At 48.3% G+C, this 22,508-nt stretch overlaps 5 protein-coding genes across 5 annotated transcripts; 2 read left to right on the top strand and 3 right to left on the bottom strand.

The window, feature by feature from the left end:
* Nucleotides 1–6,095: 6,095 nt before the first annotated feature.
* ISF_08601 (Thiamine pyrophosphate enzyme, central domain protein) lies at nt 6,096–7,340 on the bottom strand (the record flags this gene model as incomplete). Its single annotated transcript, XM_018852204.1, has 1 exon — nt 6,096–7,340. The coding sequence occupies one exon, from the start codon at nt 7,338–7,340 to the stop codon at nt 6,096–6,098; it is 1,245 nt and encodes a 414-aa protein (XP_018700668.1).
* An 8,703-nt stretch (nt 7,341–16,043) lies between these two features.
* Nucleotides 16,044–17,525, bottom strand: ISF_08600 (N2227-like protein; the record flags this gene model as incomplete). Its single annotated transcript, XM_018852203.1, has 4 exons — nt 16,044–16,078; nt 16,137–16,292; nt 16,387–16,734; nt 16,787–17,525. 4 exons carry the CDS (start codon nt 17,523–17,525, stop codon nt 16,044–16,046), a joined length of 1,278 nt encoding a protein of 425 aa, XP_018700667.1.
* Nucleotides 17,526–18,297: 772 nt separating this feature from the next.
* ISF_08599 (tyrosinase) lies at nt 18,298–18,939 on the top strand (the record flags this gene model as incomplete). The annotated part of the gene is made up of 1 exon (XM_018852202.1): nt 18,298–18,939. One exon carries the CDS (start codon nt 18,298–18,300, stop codon nt 18,937–18,939), a length of 642 nt encoding a protein of 213 aa, XP_018700666.1.
* A 510-nt stretch (nt 18,940–19,449) lies between these two features.
* Nucleotides 19,450–20,138, bottom strand: ISF_08598 (hypothetical protein; the record flags this gene model as incomplete). Its single annotated transcript, XM_018852201.1, has 2 exons — nt 19,450–19,934; nt 20,000–20,138. 2 exons carry the CDS (start codon nt 20,136–20,138, stop codon nt 19,450–19,452), a joined length of 624 nt encoding a protein of 207 aa, XP_018700665.1.
* A 1,079-nt stretch (nt 20,139–21,217) lies between these two features.
* ISF_08597 (hypothetical protein) lies at nt 21,218–21,985 on the top strand (the record flags this gene model as incomplete). Its single annotated transcript, XM_018852200.1, has 1 exon — nt 21,218–21,985. One exon carries the CDS (start codon nt 21,218–21,220, stop codon nt 21,983–21,985), a length of 768 nt encoding a protein of 255 aa, XP_018700664.1.
* Between the last annotated feature and the right edge of the window lie 523 nt (nt 21,986–22,508).

Genomic DNA, 22,508 nt, shown 5'->3' with positions numbered 1-22,508 from the left:
TTTATAGAATTAGCACTTCTTTACCTCCACTAGTAACTTATTATCTTATAGAGTTTTTAACACCTCATAGACATACTTCTTATATTCTTTAAGTGTGTTTAAGTAGATAAGGATATTATTAAGGTATATAACTATAAAGTTATTAAGCTATTTTTATAAAACGTGATCCATTATTATCTAGAACGTTACTAGTGTATTAGTGAGCCTAAAAGGCATCACTAGATACTTATAGTGTCCTCTAGTAGTTTAGACTGCTGTTATCTATTCGTAGCCCTCTTTAACTCGTATTAAGTTATAGGCTCCTTTTAGATTAAGGGTTATAAACTATTTAGCTTTACTAACTTTATCTTGGATTTTAGTAATTAATAGTAATGGATACTAGTTCTTAATCGTGATCTTATTTAGTTACTAATAGTTAACATATAGTTGTAGTTTTCTATTCTTCTTTAGTACCCACAGGATTAAGTATCCTGCTAGGGACTTAGATAGTCTTATGTATCCCTTTTATAACATTTCCTCTAGATATTCTTTAAGCGCTTTATCTTACTCTAGGTTCTAGGGATAAACTTTATAGAACTTAGGTTCCTTACTAGGCTAGAGTTTAATCTTATAGTCCTAGTGTGAATACTCTAGTAGTCCTGTTTCTAGCTTGTCACTGAATAGCTTACTGTACTATAAGTATTCCTTAGGAATCTCTATTGTCTTAGCTTTTAGCTCTCTAGCGATCATATATAGTCCTAGAGGCCTATCTTAATTTAATGAAGGTGCCTTCCGTCGGCCGCTCTTCTTCTTATAATCACATCCTAGGCCGCTCTTCTTCTTATAATCGCATCCTAGTGGATCCTACTAAAGTTAGTCTATTCTCTAGTTAACTCTAGGATTACTCGCCTATAACTAGGGTATCCTTAATATAACGTTGTGTTTTAAGATCTCTATAATATCTAAGGAGAGAGTGTGGTTTGTGCCTTAGATAGACATAGGAAGTTGTGTGGTTTCCTAATCCACCACTCTATGGCTATACTTAATGGCTTCTCCTTCTATGTTCGTGAGTCGGTAGGGCTCGTTTTTCTTTTTCTAAGGCAATTATAATTTATTAATAAGATTTAGCGAGATAAAATTTCCTTATACTCTACTATCGATCATTACCTAGATTAGTCTTCCTTTAATAAGGATGTTAACCGTAAGGTGACTTATACTACTAATGTCTATAGTATATAGAGACTAATTAGATCTCCGTTGAAGTATCGGTCCTAGTTATAACGACGGTTGTCGTTTCCTGAACTTCCTTCCTCTTATGCGTTAGTAGTCTCTTTATTAGACTTATTATTAGAGCTTTAGCGACGGTTGGTTTATCTGCCTACTGTGTTAATTAGATTTAGACTTAGTGAATCGTTCACTTATACACAGTTTCTATTATATTCTTATTACGTTAGACGTGCATAGATAGTGTAGGTATTTTCTATAACACGTTTGTTTTCTTTAGGTCTTCGTAGGAGGATGCTATTAGACTCCTTTTAATTTATTATAACCCACCCTTAAAGTTCCTCTTTATAGTAGGGTTCTTCTCCTATATTCGGGTCTAGGCACTACTTATACTTAATCTTTTCTAAGAGGTGTTTTTTATAGTAACTGTATACGTATAATACCTATAAGATTTAGTAGTGTGATAAGTGCGTTATAATAGTTTCTAGATATTCTAGGTCCTCTAGAATGTCATTAGGCTGGTCTTAATCCATTTAGATTGCTTCCTATAGTATTTCTAGATTAACGATTTTATAGTCTTTAATTAACACGATTTCTCATTATCCGTTCTTCTAGAGCGTGAAACGGTTCTTTAACTTAGTATATCCTATCTCCTTAGAGCGCGTCCTAATAAGGGATGCTGTAGGAGGTTCTATTGGATTTTCTCTATTATAGAGTTCTTCCTCTTTGTCTAGTAGTGGTTAGGTTCTAAAGTCCTAATCTTCGCCTAGGTACGTATCGTAGTCCGCCTAATGGTTAGTGTCTAAGAAATATTCTTCACTATTAACTATACTAACATTACGAGTTAGTAGGTCGCTATAGTTTATTGTATTTAATCCGTGATTCTCTTTAACTGGTTTCTATTGCTTCTTAGGTGCTCTGCACTTATTTATAAAGTGTCCTAGCTTTCTATAGTTATAGTATATTTTATTAGGTTTAGTTTAACTCTTATGTGCAGCGTTAAGTTCTATAGGGCCTAAGTGTGTTCTATAAGCCGTGGATCCTCTGTAACGTCTGCCGGTATTAGCCTATGGTGGCAACGGGTGGTTTCGTCGTCTAGTACCTTGTCCTCCACGTTCGAGTCGCCTAGTGTATAACCGATTATTAATCTTAATGATCTTTTTAACGAATGTGTTAAAGTCATTAGGTCAGTCTTCCTTAGCGATCTCATCCTTCATATCCTCCCTTAGTCCATTATAAAAGAGTTCTATTTAGCTGTCGTTATCCTAATTAATATAGTTAGCGATGCGCCTGAACTCTCGTGTGTAGTGCTGGGTAGATCCAGTCTGCCTTAGCGACTTAAGTTTGTGCGTTGTGGTTTGAATCTCGTCTAGGTCGCTAAATGCGGTTCGTAGCGCTTCTTTAAAATTCTTATATTTCGTAAAGATACGTGTAGTGTCGTTATTAGGTTTCTTATTATTGAGGTAGTCCCTAAGAGTCGGCTCCCACTATTCTATGGCTTTGCTAGTGAGAAGGTTTCCCATATAAAGGATCTTTATAGATTCCTTAGTGATAGAGTTATTAACTCTAAGATAGGCTTTAGCTTGTGTTAAGAAGGTGCGAACGTCTCCTCTGATTCTATTAAACGTGTTAGGTTTAGGAAACTTTAGTATTATTGCTTTTAGTTTAGGTAGTGTGGTAGCCTTAAGTTTTATTTCCTCTAGTTGTGTATAAAGGTACTTAACCTTAGTGTTAAGGTTAGTAATCTTAGCTACTAGGTTAGTAACTGTGGTTACTGGATCGGCATCTATAGCCGTTGGGTTGGTGGCCACTGCCGCCGTGTTAGTGTTCTTGCCGCTAGTAGTGGACATTGTGAAGGTTGACTGCTCGTGATCTTAAAGGTAACTCACTGAATAGGACTGATTAAAATGTAATAGTGGCTTAACCCTAATCCACAGTTAGTCTGTTTCTTAGGTAGAGAGTTGGTTTAAGTGCATAAGTGCACACGAGCAGTTATTATAGTGTAAGTCACATTAGGAGATGTCTCCTAATAGTAGAGCTATTACTTAGATTGATTAGTAGAGATCTAGCTGTCTATCTAGGAAATCCCCTTCCTTATATATCCCTCTATCCTCTACTGTACTCTTAGATCATACTGATCCCATCTGATCCTCACTTAGGCTGGATTAGACTAAGCCCGTCCGACGAGTCCACTTGGATCAGTTCGATCCCTCCTAATCCAATCACGTGATCTCGTGTCCTTGTACCTTCGTACCCAGGGAGCCTCACAGCTGCTCCCTCAGGTGTCACAGGCTTCCCTGCGGCTGCATAACGGGCCGCTCCTTCCGTCTTCCTATTCGTTTGTCACAGAAGGATGGTCTGACAAGATGACACTGGCATCCATGAATACGAATGGGCCACAACCCCTGGTAGAAATCTTGAGTGGGGAATGATGATTCTGAAATGTCTCTCTTGCTGAGCGTGGGATCAGACGCTAGTGATGACGCTGTTCAACCCCATTGGTTTATGCTATCCATCTCCAGAAGATGGCATGCTCCTCCATCATCGGCACCATATCTACCCCTCAAGGATACCACAGCCTCTCCGAGGTACGGGTGGAGATGGGCCAAGTTCCAGGTATTATTAACCAATCCCCGAGGATTTGACCTGCCTTGCTTGCTGAAAATGCTACGTCGCCCCGAACCCCACCAATCGTACTCCAGACGACCAAGGTAGTTGGGTTGGCAGCCAATGCTACGTATAAAATCCAAGCCTGGTGACTGCCCTGTGTCACAGTCATTCGATATGTTTCACGTTTGTCTTGTTTCCCAATCGTCATTATGCAATCTGCCCTACCTTCTGAGCACCGCGCCCTCGTGCTGGAAAGTCGCGAGTCTGGCTTTCAAGTCAAGGTGGTCACAACACCAAGGGCTACTCTTGGCAGTGCCATTGTCCGCGTCGCCGCCGCCGGCATTCTACCTTACCACCGAGAAGTCTACAGTGGCAATCGTCCCCTCGCGTTTCCCACACCCTTGGTAGCCGGTTTTGGCGCAATCGGCCATGTCGCCGCAGTCGGATCTGACGCAACAGCGTTGATGCCTGGACAACTTGTTTACGTCGACTGCGTTATACGAGCACGCGATGATCCGGATTGCCTCTTCCTAACAGCACATTACGAGGGATCTAGCGATGGCAGCAAGAAACTAATGCGCGACGTGTGGCGCAATGGGACGTTTGCAGAGTACGCCATGATGCCGCTAGAAAACTGCATCCCGCTGGATGAAGCAAGGCTATGCAGTGAGTTGGGATACTCACTCCAGGACCTGGTCTACATGGCGTACCTACTCGTGCCCTATGGTGGGCTAAGAGATATTAGCCTTCAGCCCGGCGAGACGATCATCGTGTGCCCAGCAACAGGGTTCTACAGCAGCTTAGGTGTCCAAGTCGCGATAGTGATGGGCGCGAGAGTGATTGCAATGGGCCGAAATGAGGAGAAGCTGGCAAAATTGAAAGAAGATGTCACAAGATATTCGCAAGCAGCGAACATCGAGACGGTAAAGATAACAGGGGATGAAACTAATGATACAGCTGCCTTGCTAGCATTTGGTGCCATTGATGCTGTTTTGGACATCACGCCTTCATCAGCATCCATGTCAACACATACAAAGAGTGCTATCAGGGCGCTACGTCAGGGTGGGAGGGTCAGCCTGATGGGATCTACCAAGAACATCGCGGTTCCGGAGATCATGACAAACAGCATAATGCTTCGAGGCAAATTAATGTATGATCGAGAGAGTGTCACAAAATTCGTCAAGATGCTAGAGAGGGGTTTGTTCCCAAAGGGCCATGGTTTCGCGGAGACGAAGACGTTCAAGTTGAATGACTGGAAGACAGCTTTCGATGCCGGCGCGGAACACAATGGTATCGGCAAATGTGTCGTCTTTACCCCATGATACTACGCATAGCTAGATTAAGCACAAATTATACCAGCCTAAAGCCCCTAGCCTACATGCCCTGTTGACTGCACACAGCCCTTAGAATCTATCCATACTTATCTCATTGTCCTCTTTGGTGGGCTGTTGCGATTATGTACGCATAAACAGAATGATTTTAATAAGCTTACTAGAAGATTTCACTATGCCTCATGACGCCATGGCGGGTTCTGTTTAGAACACGTTGCAGGCAAATAACTGGCTAGATAAAACTGCGCATATCCAGCTTCAAGAGACGCGGCAACAACCGAATTCTGGTTTCAAACTCAAATACATGAACTATGATCCCATTTGCGGATTAGGACAACTCCATCATATCTAACACTATGTCAGTGGATTGTCTTAGTGGGTGGGCGGTATCCATGACGTGATCTGCGCTGTCGGTGTATCGTGGGGTTGCTGGATAATCCCGAGATAGTCCACGCCGACAGAGGCGCCACTACACTCCAGCTGGATGGGGCGTTCCTGATGGGCCTGCCTCTTTTGTCGGCCCGTTCTGAAACTGTTGATACGATGAGACAAACAGTATCCATATGACCGGATTTGTAGCCAGGGCGATCTAGTAAATGAGACCGGCGTAAGACCCTGTATCCATTCTTTGTCCCCTTACTTTCGTCCCGTAGCATCTATTAAGAGAGGCAGACTTACCTAACGTCAGATGACAATATAGCTGTAGTACTTGCCACTTGCTACTCTGGTAGTAAGAGTGCTTTGGTAATTACTGCTGTAGATATGGTCAACCTTGATCACTAGTCTGGCACTTTTGACTAGATCCTACTGCGTTGTTGCTTGCACAGCTCTACGAATCAGTCTTTCAACGACGTAGGAATACTGTGGTAACTTAATGTATTGGACTTGGTGCTGTCAAAGTGGTTCGTATTGTGCGTCTTGACTTGGGCCCAATGCTAGAATGGGGTCCTCTCATACTTCCCCTCGGTTCCTCATCTCCAAGTATTCGGCGAATGATCTGAGCGATTGAGGTGCATCATCCACTCCCATCTTTACTTCGACCATATTGAGTCCATTGCCCTTTTTCAATCCTGCGTTGTTGATAATCTTTTGCAGCTCGCCCCAGTTTTGGGCAGCAAACGTCCTCACAGGATACGACGGCTCATCCTTTGGTGCTCCAAAATAACTGGGTGCCTCCAGGTTTCGCCATGGTTGGACATCGTTGTATGTTGCGTTAGGGCCATGGATGAGACGTTCGATTGTGTAGCCATTGTTGTTCAGAATAAAAATGGTGACATTGAGCCTATTCCGAATCATGTCGCTGACAGCTTGGGCTGACATTTGAAGGCTTCCGTCTCCCACAAATAAAATAGTCCTCCCCGGGCGTCGGGTGCCAGCCTCGCACATTTCCTTCTGAGCAAGTGAAGCTCCTTGACATGCGGCAAGCATGTAGCCAATAGAAAGCCAAATTGTAGAGTTTATGGCAACTGTCTCCCCTGGGAGAATGAGACTATGGCTGCCATATGAAGCAGTCCCAGTTTCGGTCAAGACGATATCGCCTGACTTGATGTAAGTGGAGATGAGAAGCCAGAATGAATACTGATCAACCGCGGACTCGTCTCTTGGCTTGGGGAGCTTGCGGAGAGCCTCCCTGGGAGTCTGGCACTCGTTTGGGTATGGGTCGGGCGCTGAGCGCCGCAAAGTCCTCAATCGAGCCAAAAGCTTGTTGAGGGTAGCCTTAATAGATATAGAACAGCCGCCAGTAAGTATTTCATCCGTGCCTCCTATTTGCACAGAATGCCTCTCAAAGGCGACGGTGACTTGAGGGTTGGGTATCGCAGTAAAGCCAAAGGTGTTGGTGTCCGAGTTCAGGGGGCCAAAATGGAGGACCAGGTCACGAGCTCCAGCCCATGCCTGGTGGGCTGAGGTTCCCGCTGATCCTAGGTGGACGCCATGGAAATTGGGCAAGTGTTCATCGACAACACCCTTGCCGCCCGGAGTTGCTAGTGTAGGGAAGTCAGTCTCCCTGACCAGGTCATTGATTTCCGCGTTGACGCAAAAGCCCGCGGCAAATGCATCAATCAATATCATAGGTCTCTTGCTGTCTTGGATCCGACCAACAAGTTTATGCACCAGTTGATCCTCAAAAGCTTCGTTGTAGCCGGGAATGGAGAGATCGAGTGGGGTGGAAGGTTCTGCCACTTTGGTCTTGACCATGTCAGAAGGCAGTTCAATATAAACAGGCCGGCTGTGTCGGACGCAATTTTGAAGAGTTGTGTCAATCAAAAGGGAAGCTGTTGACGGGTTTGAGAGATTTGCTTGGGAGACTGTAACAGATTTGAACATCTCTGCGAAAACCCTAAAGTTTCCGTCACCCAGGGAATGATGTAGGCATGCGCCAGCCTTTTGGGCTGCCACTGGAGGTGTTCCAACAATGTGCACTACCGGCACCTTCTCGGAATAGGCTCCTCCAATAGCATTGATGGCAGAGAGTTCGCCGACCCCAAATGAGGTGACGAGGGCTCCTATGCCTTTGATCCTGGCATACCCGTCAGCGGCATAGCCAGAATTCAGCTCGTTAGCATTCCCGACCCAGTGGATGCCTGCTGAATCGAGATAGTCCAGCACAGTCAGGTTATAATCTCCTGGAACACCATGAACTGACTGAATACCTATTTCAGCAAGTCGTCTCCATAGATACTCTGCCAGATCAATCTGAAGTGCCATTCTTTAAGTTGCGGGTAGTATGGCTACAAGCCACTCATAAGCTGGTGTCGCGAGAAGTTGGAGAATTGCTTGCGAGTCTTTGGACTAGACATGGATGGAACTTCACCCTGAAAGTGATTGCCGTGTTGGGCCCTTATAAGTGCGAAGTAAACAGGCCAGCCCAAGTTGTACTTGATATTCCACGGAGCAAAATTGCGAAGTATGTATTCGGGTGGAATCTTCTCCCCGTTCGCCGTATCCACATCACACCAGATTCACGGCATTGACGACCACAGTGAACTTGGCGTGTGGTGATAAACATTCATCCGGATGACCCCCGTCTACAGCGACTGGGTCTAGGAGAATGTCGGAATGGCCTCCGAACATTGTATAGACCTGCCGGTGCTATCTTGAGTCACAGTGCAAGTTTGGAAGTTGCCTATCGGCATAGTGTGGATCATAGAGAAAACGTGGAACGCCTTGCACTTGGGTGCCACGCGGAGTTACCGGGAACCGCGTCTCTTCGATCAGAACTTGTCAGACTCTGGAAATACCTGATACGGAGAAGTCAAGCCACATAGCCAACTTTTCTTAGCGTTTTGTTGCTACGCCAATAGAGGGTATCTCCGGGACCCAAACATTCTAGTGACCTGTGCCGACAGCACCTCTTAACCTTAAAAGCCCATGTCGCCCCATCTTGCCATTCCAATAATGGACCTATCAACCTACACACCTTTCACACACCTTTGGCCGAGACAAAGCCAGCCAGCATCCTTACAAATTTGCAATTTGATTTACGTACTGTATGACGTCGACATGTCGGGCCGGAAGGTTTCTTATGGTAATTACCTTCAGCATCGCCATCTCATTTCACGGGCAGCTATACTAACTATAGTGCTAGTAACACTTGACGTTTTCACGCCAGTCAGGTTAGTGCTGCCCCCGCAGACGGATCCTGAGAAAGAGTAATGTAGACTCTAACCACTTGACTCAGATACAAAGGAAACCAGCTTGCCGTCGTATTGGTCGATGAAGATGCGATCGCCCATGATCAGATGCAAATGATTGCAAGAGAATTCAACTTTTCCGAGACGGTCTTTTTGCATGCGAATAAGAGAAATGGTTCGATTCGAATCAAAATCTTCACCCCAGCCAATGAGATGGACTTTGCTGGACACCCAGTCATCGGAACTGGGCATGTCTTATTCCACAAGCTGCTCCCTGGACTGGTTCTTCAAGATCACACACCGGAAACTGCTAGTCTTCAAACAAATGCAGGGACCGTTGCGCTCCATTACGATCCTGTCCACAACTTGGTTTCCGCCGAGATACCCCATAACGTTCATATTCACAGTCGGGGCACACATGGAAACAGGCTCGCTGATACGCAACCTTGCCTAAATATGGAGGAGTCCTTCCAGTTGCAAAAGACCTACCCCACCATCTCCATCGTCAACGGAGTCACTTACATACTTGTCGATTTGACTGGGCAAAGCCATGTTTTTTCTGCAATACGACCAGGTGCGAGCCCGGTAGCGGAATTAGACGACAGTTGGTCACCTTCATTTACCGGTACCATGTACTATCAAGCACTCGGCAGAAGCACCAAGCAGGGGCGAAACGTCCAGGAGCTTAGGGTGCGTATGATTGCGATCAATCTCGAAGATCCTGCGTGTGGTAGTGGGTGTTGTGCACTTGGTGCGTACCTTGCGTTGCAGGATGGTGTTGCAGATGGGCAGTACACGTTTTACGTCGACCAAGGTCACGAGATTGGGAGAGACAGTGCTATCGTTGTAAACATTTCTCTGAATCACCGTGGAGACGGAATATCTTCTATATTTCTCTCTGGAGCCGCCGCCGTTGTAACCGAGGGTACTCTCTCATTACCAGAATAATTAGACAGTAGTTGGTGGAAGGTTTCATTAGCCTCTCGCGAGAATAGAAAATTCTTTAGCTCCTGAATTTGCTCCAGCTGTAGTAACACTATATGATCTTGGCTGTAGACAATAGTCCTCCTTGGAACCTCAACAGCTGACAAGGCCAGCATCAAGTAGTTGGTCATTGACGGTAGCTAGAGTATGAAGATAGAACAACACTCATCCTTCCTCCTAGGTACCAATGAGCCGTGGTAGTCTCATCAACGTCTCCTACTACCCTTCAGTGACGTTGAAGACCGCACATCACATCACCTTCTGCCCACCATGAGAAAAGGGGCATTTATCCAACCCGCGAGCTTTTAAAAACTCCACAGTTGATTTCATATCATTGATACGTTTGCCTTGTTGCGGGTTGGGACCTATTGTCCACAGATTATACCCCTCTGGATGAAATCGTTCACTGCCAACTGACCCTGGGGATTTACCGCCAAAAGCCCGTGCAAGGAAGGATCTGGGAAAAGCTAAAGAAATGTAGACTTACTTCAAGCTTATTCGCATCGTATAATCAAGTTCCGATCCAAGATATTTCCGGGAGGAGTAATGTAACGACCTGAGGCAATTTGGAGGCTGCCGAGTCTACATATACCCTAACATATTGGTCGTTTGTTGCCATTGGAATTGCGACAGATTTCTCATGCTATATCGTCCAGTCTACCAGCTCCATTGCGAAGTGCAAGGCGTCTCTCCAGTCACTGTTAAATGACGGCAGTTTCGTGTGAGGTATCCCCATATCTTCGCCTAGGTTTTTGTGAAATATGCCGACTGCACATTTCTCCACATGTGTCAGTTGTCGCCATTCATCCTGCTGTACGACTCGAAATATCTCAACGACACTGGAACCTAGAGTGTGCAGCAAATCGTCATCCGAGATCTTCCCAGCCTTTCGATACCTTGAATGAAGGTAATTCATGCGAGCAACGGCAAGCATATACCGTTCAGACTCGGGATGTTGCGACTGAACCTCTCACAGAAGAACTTCCGTCTCTAGCGACGGTTTGCCCGCATTCCTTCTGTTATTCTGTCCGGTTACAGAGAACAGCTTTGACATTGTAGGAATAGCACCCGCCTAGTACAGCGTCAGCGATCAGAAACTCACGCACGTTCGAAAAAAAAAAGGAAAGGAAAGGAAAAGAAAAGGGAGGCGGGGGCAAAGTGAGTGCAAACCTTGAGTAGAGCAATCTGCCTTGCTTTGTTGAATGAAAAGGGAAATTCTAGCTCTTGGAGATGAGAGATGATCTCGTGCGCTTCTTGGGTTGTCATGCTAGATATTTCCCGCCCTGTCGCACGGAATATCGAGCTAATTCTAGCTGCACGTCTGTAGCGAAAATACCGGACAATGATTAAATAGAAAAGTAGGAGACAAGATAGGATATATCCTGACATTTGGGGAAACATGGTGGCACAGTCTTCGAGGTTGATGAAGATTTCTATGATGCCGATTCTAACATGCGGATTGCGATGGACGAACAATTGAGTCTAATAAATACCATAAGACTCGGCATCATAGGAGTGGTATTTTTAACGCTATTGACCACATTGTTGACGAAACCCCAACCGTTGAATGAAGCTGCCACGGACAAATGTGGGCAGGTATCCCCAGCTGGATCTCATGGGACGAAGGCCTGCCGAGGTTAGATTTCTACCGCCCTGTTGTTGGGACGCCCTGTTGTTGGGACGGATAATTTCACGATACCTCGGGCATTTGGTCACGCTTTGAGACTCAGTGTTAATTAAGCTTCTTCGTAAAACCATTGTCCTTGTTCCGAGTGCTGCAGTCTCCATCTGCAGCTAGTGGATGCAAGTTTCCCGTTGTTGCCCTGCCCCTGACCAGCCTAGCCGTACCTCGAGTAGCGAAATAATTATGGTATCGGGTATTTTCTGCCTGTTTTCCGCAGAAAGGGGTTTTGAGGCCTGCTGAGCTTAGTTGCATTATCTCGTGCCGTGCATAGACGGATACCAAGGAATGGGAGTCATGAGTTATGGTTGCCGCCAATCGGACTAATGTAGATCTCGGAGCTTTCAGCTAGTCGGGGTCTTTCCCAATTCGTGACCAAAAAGCCCAATAAAGCTGGCAAGGACAACTGGTCAGATAAGAGTGCGTCCATTAGTTGAATGAGCAGATTTGGCGTAATTACTGTAACGGCTGGGGTTCCCAAGGGATAAAACAGCCAGGGTGTATCTCCTTCTAACTTAATAATAATGGTACCGATACCAACTGTATTGCTAATAATATCTTATATCCCGTAGTATACCCAACCTAGGCTATTTCATTAAGTAATGTTGGGTGTTCTGCCAGACTGGCCCAAAAGTTCATCTCAAACTCCCAATGCTGAGAGTTTATATATGCATCCCATTCGCCGGCCAGGTCAGTGCTCACGCTCTGATGGGTGGCAGGGGCGGCGGACGATTTCCACGCCGTTAGCGAGTCCAGCAAGCTTTGGATTGTGCCCGTGGCGCGCGTGAAGAGTGCAAAGTTAGGCTCTCCTGCCTGTATCCAAGCGCCAATCGTTATCTCCGCCACAAGAATGCTGAGACCTTGTACTACTTTCGACGGCGAAAAGTTTCTGCTACTCGCTGACATGGGATTAAGTAGTGCCAAAGAGATAATCCCCGCCGCAGGAAGGCCATACTGCGCAACCTAAACAAAGTCAGTTACTAAAGATGTGATTTGCGGATAGGCTGCTTACTTTCCAGATAAGACTCGTTCCAGAGTTCACTAAGCGGTCGCGAAGGATGATCACCTCTATAGTAATCGAGAGCATTTCACAAGCTACGGCCAACAGAGAGTCGTCGGGTTCGGACATTCTCCTTTGTGACACCAACCCGAGGAGAAAGTGGATGTGTAAATAATCGAGTCTCGTTCCGGCAAGGAAATCTCGTTCAAAAGGACTGCCATGACAATCCCTCACGTGAGTGGAAAGCTTAAAGTGATCCGGCAGGTCCTCCCACTGCCTTTCCACTCGCAAACGTAGATCACTACAACATTCATTAGCTTTCTACTTGAGGTAAACGACTAAATGAATTCGAGCTTGCGAACCTTAGACTGCCAGGCTCAATATGGCGACGTTTCCGAAGCAGTTGGAGCACTTCCTCTTTCAGACACCCAAACAAAGCTGAGCAACGCGTGTCTGCGGTGTAGTTGATTGGTTCCCTCGCATCCGGCTCCTTGCTGCCACCCTGCCGCCTTGGATCTGGGGTTGAAGGCTCAGCATTCTCCCCTACACCATCACCATCTTGTCTAACCACGTGGTTTGTCGGGAGTTGGAAAATGCAGTAGTCCTTGACGATACGAGGTGGCCGCCCAAGAAAAACGGCCAGGCTCTTGTCAGCCGCATAAATGCGGGCAAAGCAGGCCTTGCGTATTTCAGCCATGAAAGTTGGGACACTTATGCTGTCGTCGATCTTTTCATGATAGCCCAGGGCAAACAACGAACTTGCGACATCTCCCATTCTCCTCCAGGAGTGGTAGCCTGTGTGAGGCATCAGCTTATGATATGTCACAGGTTGTGCTCGCTGGATGTGATACAACTTACTTTGATCCCCATCGACTTGAGAATGTACTATAAAGTTTTCGTACTGCAAAACAAGCTGCAAGTCATTCAGGCAATCCAGCGCGAGACATATTTCTAAGCAAAAGTCACCAACATTTGTCAAGGCTTTAATCAGCCTACGGCGCGTTTCGTCACCCGTGAACAGCGGTGTAAACGATGTGGTGTCCAGCGCAGCCCTCGTCGCCGCAGCGAGAAAGATTCCCAGGGTCTCCCATCTCAGATTCGTGCCTGTGATCTGGGAAATGAAACCACTGATCGTCGAGTTTGGCTGTACGATAATGGGCTTGTGTGTATTTCGCAGAAGCGTTTCAATACGCTGCATTGTCTGCTCGCCAGACCTCGCATCAGACAGGCGGTAGTGCCCATGCCATTCCGCCACAGCCTCCGAGCAATGGACGACAAATGGCTCTGCCAAGGGAAGGTTCACCCCTTTCCCGAGCCAGGATTGCACCAGGGACACGAGGTTTGGCACGTTCAATTGGTCTAAGTGGTGCAGGGCATGGGCAGCTTTGGCCGAGATACTCCAGTCGCCTGGCTCATCCAGGAGAGGTAGGGGGGTTGATATCGTAGTACTGTGTTGTACCGAACAGTGCATAGGGTCATCATTTGATGCTGCCAGAGGAAGCATCTGGTTGAATATAGTGGAGTGGCTGGACATTCCGAGGAAGCCAGGGTTTGGGTAGCGGCGTGGGGGTCTTGGAGAGTTTGAGCCACCTCCTTGACTTTCTGGGACAACATTTTCTGAGTTCGAGGGAGATTTCCTAAATATATTGTGACTTGGTCTTGAAGGCCTAGACGGTACGAGTACTGTGTCAGCAGCTGCATATGAGGAGCCACTGGGAGGGTATCTCACTCGTGTTCGGAAGCGTCGCGAGGCCTTCTTCTAAAAGGGCGAGCTCTATATACACAAAGCACATTTCGCCCCTGTGCATGGCATCGGGAACAAGTCGGTTGCTCATGTCCACACGCTACCTTTGCCTGTCGGCAAGGCTCACAAGCGGCGAGTCTTACATTCATCTTGTGTATATGGTCGTTTCTCCGTCATGTCGGGGACAACTAATGGGATATGGAGAATGGTAAACGGCGGATGCGACCTGGGAGCACAGAGCCCTTATCGTACTCGCCGTAACTCTCCGACGACTCCGGTCCGACGACTCCGGTAACTCCGTGTCACGACCCATAAATAGTCACGTGCGAATAAGTAGCTATAAAAGGGCGAGAACGTAGCGAAGAACCACTGGAGAAAGACTACTCTTTCTCCAGTAATCAGCAAAGTCATTATTAGGAATTATCTACTATCCTCCAGCTACATTCTAGCGATCTCCTTGCGATCTCTCCTTCCACCTTCTTCGTGCTAGCCGCATTCTTTGACACTCCGGTGACTCCGGTCCGTGAGTCTAACGTCCCACTCTTGGCTTCGCTATGACCCACTTTAATTGGCGCAATGCCACCTTGTCAAGTACCGCTTCCCTGTTTCTAGGATGATGGAGGTTAGAATATGTTTTGTTGCAGGACCGAACAGTGTGATTGCGTGCGCCAGGAGATCTATTGGAAGACGCAGAGTCATTCTTCAGGGGCGCAGGTTTCTCAATCTTAGAGCTACCCTTGTCAACAAATCTACCGATAGACACAAGCCTAATCAGGCATACAATGATAAAATGCAGCAGGAATATGCTAACCCTGTTTCACCGGCGTACCGGCCAAGGCCCACAAGATGGCGAAGCGGCCCGAGATCCGAGGGGTCGTTCGCAGCATGAGAACCGTGATACACTACAGAGCCGCCTTTCCCAAAGCACATGGATGCTGATTGGATTTGTCAGCTGTAGTGGTTGGATTGGCGAACCGTTTAGGTTTCTGGTCGTGGAGTCACATCATCGGTACTTTGTGGGACGTGGAGAGTTGGACGGGAGCAGCCTATACTTGGGGCCGCCCACGATATTCATTTGGTACGCTGCTAATATGTCCACGTGCGCATTGTATGGGTTTTGCCTCGGATTGGAAGGAATCACTGCTCTATGGGCCCTTTGCAATGAGTTTGCATATATGCCAAGGCTGTTGAGAGTCAACACTCGATCCGATGGTTGTCCTAGGACAAGTCTTTTGCAATAACGTCGGCCACCCCATCCTCGGCCACACCCCGCCTTTGGCCACCTCGACGCGCCCACTCCGTCACTCTAATCTCCTCACAATAACCGCGTTTTTTTAAGCTATAATAATTATTTTACCGTAAAATTAATAGACACTATTAATAAAAATATAACTACAATAGACTACTTTAAAAATACTATTTCTAATATATTAAGTAGTATTAGCTACTAGAAAGCCTTAGAACACTAGGGAATTCTATAGTTAACCTTATAGGATTAAATTTAAAGAAAACTAATACTTTAGGAGGTAAAAGAACTATACTAACGCCTCTTTAAAGTATTAAAAGAGAGCTTTTATTATTAGATCCGTATATAAAACACTACTAGTAACCCTCCTACTTATAATTAAGTCTAATAACTAATAACTAGAAGTAGTACTTTAATTAATAACCTTTAACTAATTAAGAAGAACTAGATATAAGGCTTTTTCAAGTATAACCTATATATTGACTCACCTGTCAATTTCTCCTTAGAAATCGACAACTTGGCAATACCTCCCGGGCCAATAGCCTTGAACAGCATCGATTGTTGGCAGTCAGTCCGCCGTCAGTTCTCCGTCCGCTTTAACACATGCCGGTTTCACACCCTCTTCGTCGCGGACCAGAACTGAGTAACTGTCTGTCCCATCAGCAACAAGGCCTCACGTCTTGAAAGAAAGCGGCAAGCACTCACCGTAAGTGAACTTCAGCAAAGTCTCTGGCTGCTCGGCATATAGACTGTCGATGTTCTTCCTTGATGCATGGTCCACGTCGAACCCGAGAAGATCTGCTAGTTGGAGCACTTCCTCCGCCGAGAGCTGCAGAGCGGCGTAGGTGCCCCATTTCAGCGCTATGTGTGGCACGTCAGCTCGAGTTCGGCAGCCAACGGAACTAGAGCAAGTGTGTAAACGTAACTGCTCACGGACGGGAGGCCAGTAACGTACGCCCAAGGTTGATCCACACCCCGCCAGGCTTCAGCAGCCGATGTATGCTGCTCAGGAAGTCAATCACGTTCTCGGACATATCGATGAAGAACAGCGTCACGACGGCGTCGAACTCGGCGTCCTGGGGGAACATGTCTAAAAAGTCGCCCTCGACGAGCTTGACGGCTGTGTTTGGCCAGTGATCCGGCACTGTGAGGGCGGAGTAGCGCGAGGAGGGGTTGGCCTGATGCGTCCATTTGGTCACGAAGGGCTGAAGGGTGTGCTGGTGCAGCGAGATCGTGTGGTTTGTCAATACACGGTAGGTCAGTATAGAGCCGTAGTCTAGCTCGTTGGCCGTTACATCGTACCCTGCGTCGATGTGAGGCCATATCTTCCACTCAATGAATGAAGGGGAACGCACCGAGATCAGCGATATCGCTTGCCAACCTGCCCGTGCCGCTTCCAGGTACAAGCACCTTGTTCCCTCTCCCGTTTCCGCCAAAATGTCTGTCAAGCCCATCTATAATAGGCGGAAACACGGCCTGCCTCTCTTTTGCCCCTTGCGTGCTCCAGTCTCGCGAGAGATGTCCAAATGCCAGGTCTGCAACTCCAAACTCGGCGTCTTCTCTGGCCTCCAGCGGCCCCTGGTTGGTGTGGTAATCCTCCCTCGCAATCTGCGCGATTTTTGCCGCAAGTCGAGAGTTGACCTCGATTCCTTTCCTAGCCTTGTCAAAATGGGCAGGATAGCCAAGCTTGTCGCTCATCGCCTTCTGTACGGGCGCCTGCCTGGAATACCGCGCATGTTTTCTCTGGAGCACTTGCTCGGCGAGGAACGGATATTGCTCGAAGGAGTTAATGCAGTGCGCCAATCCATCTGGAAGTGAGCAGTCTTCTTCCTTCTTCCTTCTCCCGCCTCCGGGTACGTGCACGGATTTGGCGGGGTCGGCAGAAGCCGTGAAGGCTTCTGTCGAGATCGACGCCGGAGGGGCGTCAGGCGGGGAGGCGAGCTTGATGTGAAGGGCTGAGGCGCGCTCGGAGAGGGAGAAAAGGAGAATTGTTATGTCAGACAGCAATGCGGAGCCACGGATGGCGAGGTAGAGAGGGAATACGATGCAGAAGAGGAGAGCAAGGAAGCGGAAGCGGTAGATCGAGGTAAGCATCGTGGTACTTCAAGATGGACGTTGAGGAGGGAGCGTGAGAGAGGGAAGATTGGTTCCTGCTGTTAACAGTACAAGGGAAGCGCACAGATGAGAAAGAAAGGCACCGCCGCGAGCGGATGATACCTTAATCTACTTGTGCAAGGCGGTGGGGTCTGTTCTGCATCAATGGTAGTGGCGGATTGTAAGCATGCCAGCCAAGAGCCTTCTTTAATCATGCACAGTCGGCTGGCTACTTAACCTTTCATTTCATAGTGTGATCGTTGCAACCTATTCTCTGTTTCTGTCTTGTTCGAATGCTAGCCATGCGCTTCTCGATAATGTTTCTTTATGTAGCCGCCGTCTTTGTCCTCGCCGTCCTCGCCGTCACCCCCAGCACCCACCTCTCATATGCGCGCAAAGAACACGCGGCACAGCCACAAGCGTGCAGAAAGATACTTACGCGCAAGGAATGGCGGACTTTGTCGCATGGCGAGAAATCTGAGTGGGTGGGAGCTGTCAAGGTGTGTGCCGTCCTCTTTACTCTGTACCCAGCTCGTTCGTTGGCTGACAAGCAGGATGCCGTTAACTCAGTGCTTGGCAAGTATACGACACGAACGGCTGTCCTTGACCAGGGACCAAAGAGTGCTGGAGGGGAAAAGGAGCCTGTACGATGATTTCTCTTACTCACACGCATCGTTGGAGCACAGAGCGCATAGGAATGCCTACTTCTTGCCGCGGCGTGCGTTCCGTCTCTCCTCGCCTTCCCTCCTCCGAAGCACGTACTCACTGATAAATGAGCGCAGACCGCTGGTTCACCTACCTATTCGACACCTCCCTCCGGAACACCTGCGGGTACAGAGGGCCAACACCATACTGGGACTGGTCGCTCGACCACGCGGACCTGTTCGGCTCGCCAGTGCTGGAGGACTCACCCAAGTACGGGCTGGGCGGGACGGGGGACTGCGGTTCCTCCTCCGAGGCGGACTGTACCGTCATCGCTGGCGCTTTTGCTCCCTCTAACGGGAACTTCACGCTCGCCTGGCCGATCCCGCACCATCTGCGGAGGAACCTGACGCTCATCACCGGCTGGTTCCCAAACGAGAAGCCTCAAAACAGCACCCTCGGCCCGGACTTTGTGCGCAACGCGATAGAGCAGAACACAGGCGACTTCTTTAAGTTTCAGCACGCAATGGAGCTACTGCACAACCACATACACAACTTCGTTGGGGGCGACTTAGCGGGAGGCTGCCCTAAGGCCCTGCCGGAGGAGGACTGCAAGGGCATGGCCATCACCTTCACGCCCAATGACCCTCTCTTCTGGCTTCATCATGCACAGCTTGACCGCTTGTGGAATAAGGTGCATATGCCCCCCGGAACCCCCATGCTACCCTCCCGCTTCATGTGTCTGATGTGCAACGGAGTACGAAGTTGCTGACTGAGTTGAAACAGTGGCAGCACCGACACTCAGCCAACTTCGCCGCCTTTTCCGGCATGCCCCTAACCCCACACAATATGAGCGACTCACGCTATGACCCTGACGCACATGCAGATCATCGGATGCCATTTGACGTTCAGAGTGTGCCTGTGACGCCGAGGAGCGTTCTTGATACGGAGGCCTGGCCGTTGTGTTATCGGTATACAGACGAAGACTGATGTGGTACTGGGGGTGCTACATCTGTAGACGCTCGCTCACGTTGGAGTCACATTCTCTCGAGTTGGAGTTGTGCTGTACCTTGACTTCTCGAGGCCACTCCCCTAGCTTCTCGTTCTTACCAAAGGGAAAAACTAGACGCGAAGTGGATTGCTGGAGTGGTTCGGTTCTGTGCACATAGTTACGTACTCCGCTACACAAAGCCCAAAGAATAGTCATCTAGTTCCATACCAACGCGGCAATGTTTCTATGTTCATCTTCTGCTCCATACAGAGCACCCGCCGACTTACATTGTTAGCTACTCTCCTTGAACCTTTCATACATGTCCGGTGTCCAATCCTCCTTCTTGCTCTTCATCCAGTCATACACCTGCTTCCAGTCCCGGCAGGTATGCACGACTCCTGCGCCCGGAGCGACTCTGTCCCCGTTAGCCAGTTTCATGCTCGTGCCGCCCGACTCCAAGGTTGTGTCGGCGGCGCAAAGAATGCCCTGCCGCAGGTAATGGAAGCAGTGCGAGGTATGGTCCGACCCGTCATCCCCGTTGACGAGAACCGCGCGTATGTGGTTCAGGCAGTGCATCTGATGCCACATCGACACATCAAATGCGAGGCGCTCTTCCCCTAGAAAGACGAAACCCTTGCCTGGTGGGCGGATCGCGTTCCATTCAGCCGTGGAATTGATGCCTTCCATCCCGTAGTGAGAGGGGTCGTCGTGGAAGGCGGCCTGGATAGTGCGGACCTTGATAGGTAGCTCGCGAGGTCGGTCACCGGCGAGATATGCTGCTTGTGCGTCAGCCAACACCAGTCGGGTGAGGAGAAGCCTGGATGGGGGAGATGGGACGTACTGTATTGCCGCGTGCCGCCCGTTACAATACGGAGGGAGAAGACGAAGGCGCCCAGATTCAGGACCAGGCATACGCTGAGCGCTGCGAGCAGGGCGAGGGAGGAACCGCGCAGTGCGGCTGCTGGGGACTCGGGAGACATTTTGGTGTGATTTGGTAGCTAGGCGGGCACGATGACGGTAGTAGAGGGAGATGGGATTTTGTTCAGCATCAGGATCGTCTTGACAGTGCTAACCTGTTCGTAGACCGTATCTGCTCTCGCCTGCATGGCCACGCCACGATGCTCCTGTCACGAGGAGTGGCAATGCAGAAAACGCAACTGCCGAGATGCTCTATTTGTCAGCACCCGTATCCGAAGAATATCGGCAGATGCCAGCTAATATGGACACGATCCAGCGTTGTGTAAACTGCAACTTGCGTCAGAATCCGAGAATCGACAGGCATTTGACGATTCTGTACAGATTAACCGTGTCCCCACCACCGTGGCAACACTCAAAGGAAACTCCAGCAGTTCCAGCAAGCAGAGAAGCACATGTGCCGTGGCCCCATAAACAATACCATCCCGACCATACCGATCCGTGACAAAGTGGATAGACATCGAGATCACCCTGCGCCTTATCTTTACCCGGCTGCGGAGTTCGGGATAATCATCCAGCAGATCGCACTATGCTGTACAACGAATACAACATGCATTGTGCCGCTCTTTCAAGGACTTGCAGATAGAACATGCATTGCTCCTCTTTACAGGGTTTACAAACAACTTACATGAAGTACAACAAATCAGACATACATTACTCCTCTCTTACAGTACATGAAGTAATATGCGTTACTCCCTCTTTCTAGTATATGCAGATGAAACATGCGTTCCTCGTCACATTTTAGCATAGACAGTATAGCCAATAAAACATGAAGCACGACAGATATCCCATGCATTACTTCTCTCTTTGTCCATGCATTACAACAAACGAATCATGAATTACAACAAGTTGCAGCACTCCTCTTCCTCTAGTACCGATGGTCGACGCGGCGAACAGAGGATTGAGTCGGCATTCTAACTCGGCATGTAAACCCACTCCTAAAATAAGTAGCAGAACTTGTTCTGCTTCAGATCTCGTAATATATAAATGCTTGAGTGCCGGACAACCAGGAACAATGCTTCATCAACAAGCCACTTCTTTACTTTGCTCAACACAACTATCTACTTCTCACTAAATCCTAACAATGCATTTCACCACCACCCTGGTTGGCCTCGCCAGCCTCGGCCTGAACATCTTCCCTGTCCAGTCTGCAGCGGTTCCCGCCGTTGATTTGTCTCGCCGCGCTGATGAGCCAATTGCCAATGTCCATCGCTCCGACGCAGCCGAGAAGCGCCACTTTTATCGCCTTGATCAAGACGAGGCCACGGTCGAGAATCGCCACTTTTATCGCCTTGATCAAGACGAGGCCACGGTCGAGAATCGCCACTTTTATCGCCCTGATCAAGACGAGGCCACGGTCGAGAAGCGTGACTTGTCTGGTCAGGATCTCAACGCGGCCGCAGTCGAGAATCGCCACTTTTATCGCCTTGATCAAGACGAGGCCACGGTCGAGAATCGCCACTTTTATCGCCCTGATCAAGACGAGGCCACGGTCGAGAAGCGTGACTTGTCTGGTCAGGATCTCAACGCGGCCGCAGTCGAGAATCGCCACTTTTATCGCCTTGATCAAGACGAGGCCACGGTCGAGAATCGCCACTTTTATCGCCCTGATCAAGACGAGGCCACGGTCGAGAAGCGTGACTTGTCTGGTCAGGATCTCAACGCGGCCGCAGTCGAGAATCGCCACTTTTATCGCCTTGATCAAGACGAGGCCACGGTCGAGAATCGCCACTTTTATCGCCCTGATCAAGACGAGGCCACGGTCGAGAAGCGTGACTTGTCTGGTCAGGATCTCAACGCGGCCGCAGTCGAGAATCGCCACTTTTATCGCCTTGATCGAGATGAGGCCTAAAATCGAGATCCTGCATGTGTCTCGATGCCATTTGCCGCGAATGACTGAAGTCTAGTGTGGAAGGAGCTTTTCAAACGTCTACAACGTGTTCTATAGGCGAGCGCCGCAACTCAACCAACTTTGCGCCGTCTTTTAGCGTATTCCTCTATCGCGTTTACTAGATAGCAGTACAGATCTCTATATAAGTAGAGCAAACTACTTTGTATTTCGAGCGTCTTTCTACATGTGTGAATTATGCCCAGTCTCTTTATAACTTGTGAGGCGTGCCAGAACATGGCGACTAAGACCCCATTGCTGTCTTCCTTGGCGCTTTTCATAAAGTAACCTAATTTTTCCAACGCTACTTTCGCGTTAAAGCCATCTTATTGGCTTTAAGGCTGTCCATCTGAAAAAAACTATGCTGATCCAGGTTCAGTGTATATCTGATACATACCTTGCCATCTTGTTAGGTAAGCTTCATACGGATCCACCGGCAAGCCAAAGGGGATCATAGTCGAGCATGCGGCGTTTGTCAGCTGGGGTA

This window comes from Cordyceps fumosorosea (assembly GCF_001636725.1).
Source record: "Cordyceps fumosorosea ARSEF 2679 chromosome Unknown scaffold_32, whole genome shotgun sequence".
NCBI lineage: Eukaryota > Fungi > Ascomycota > Sordariomycetes > Hypocreales > Cordycipitaceae > Cordyceps > Cordyceps fumosorosea.
This window is presented reverse-complemented; position numbering and strand designations above follow the sequence as displayed.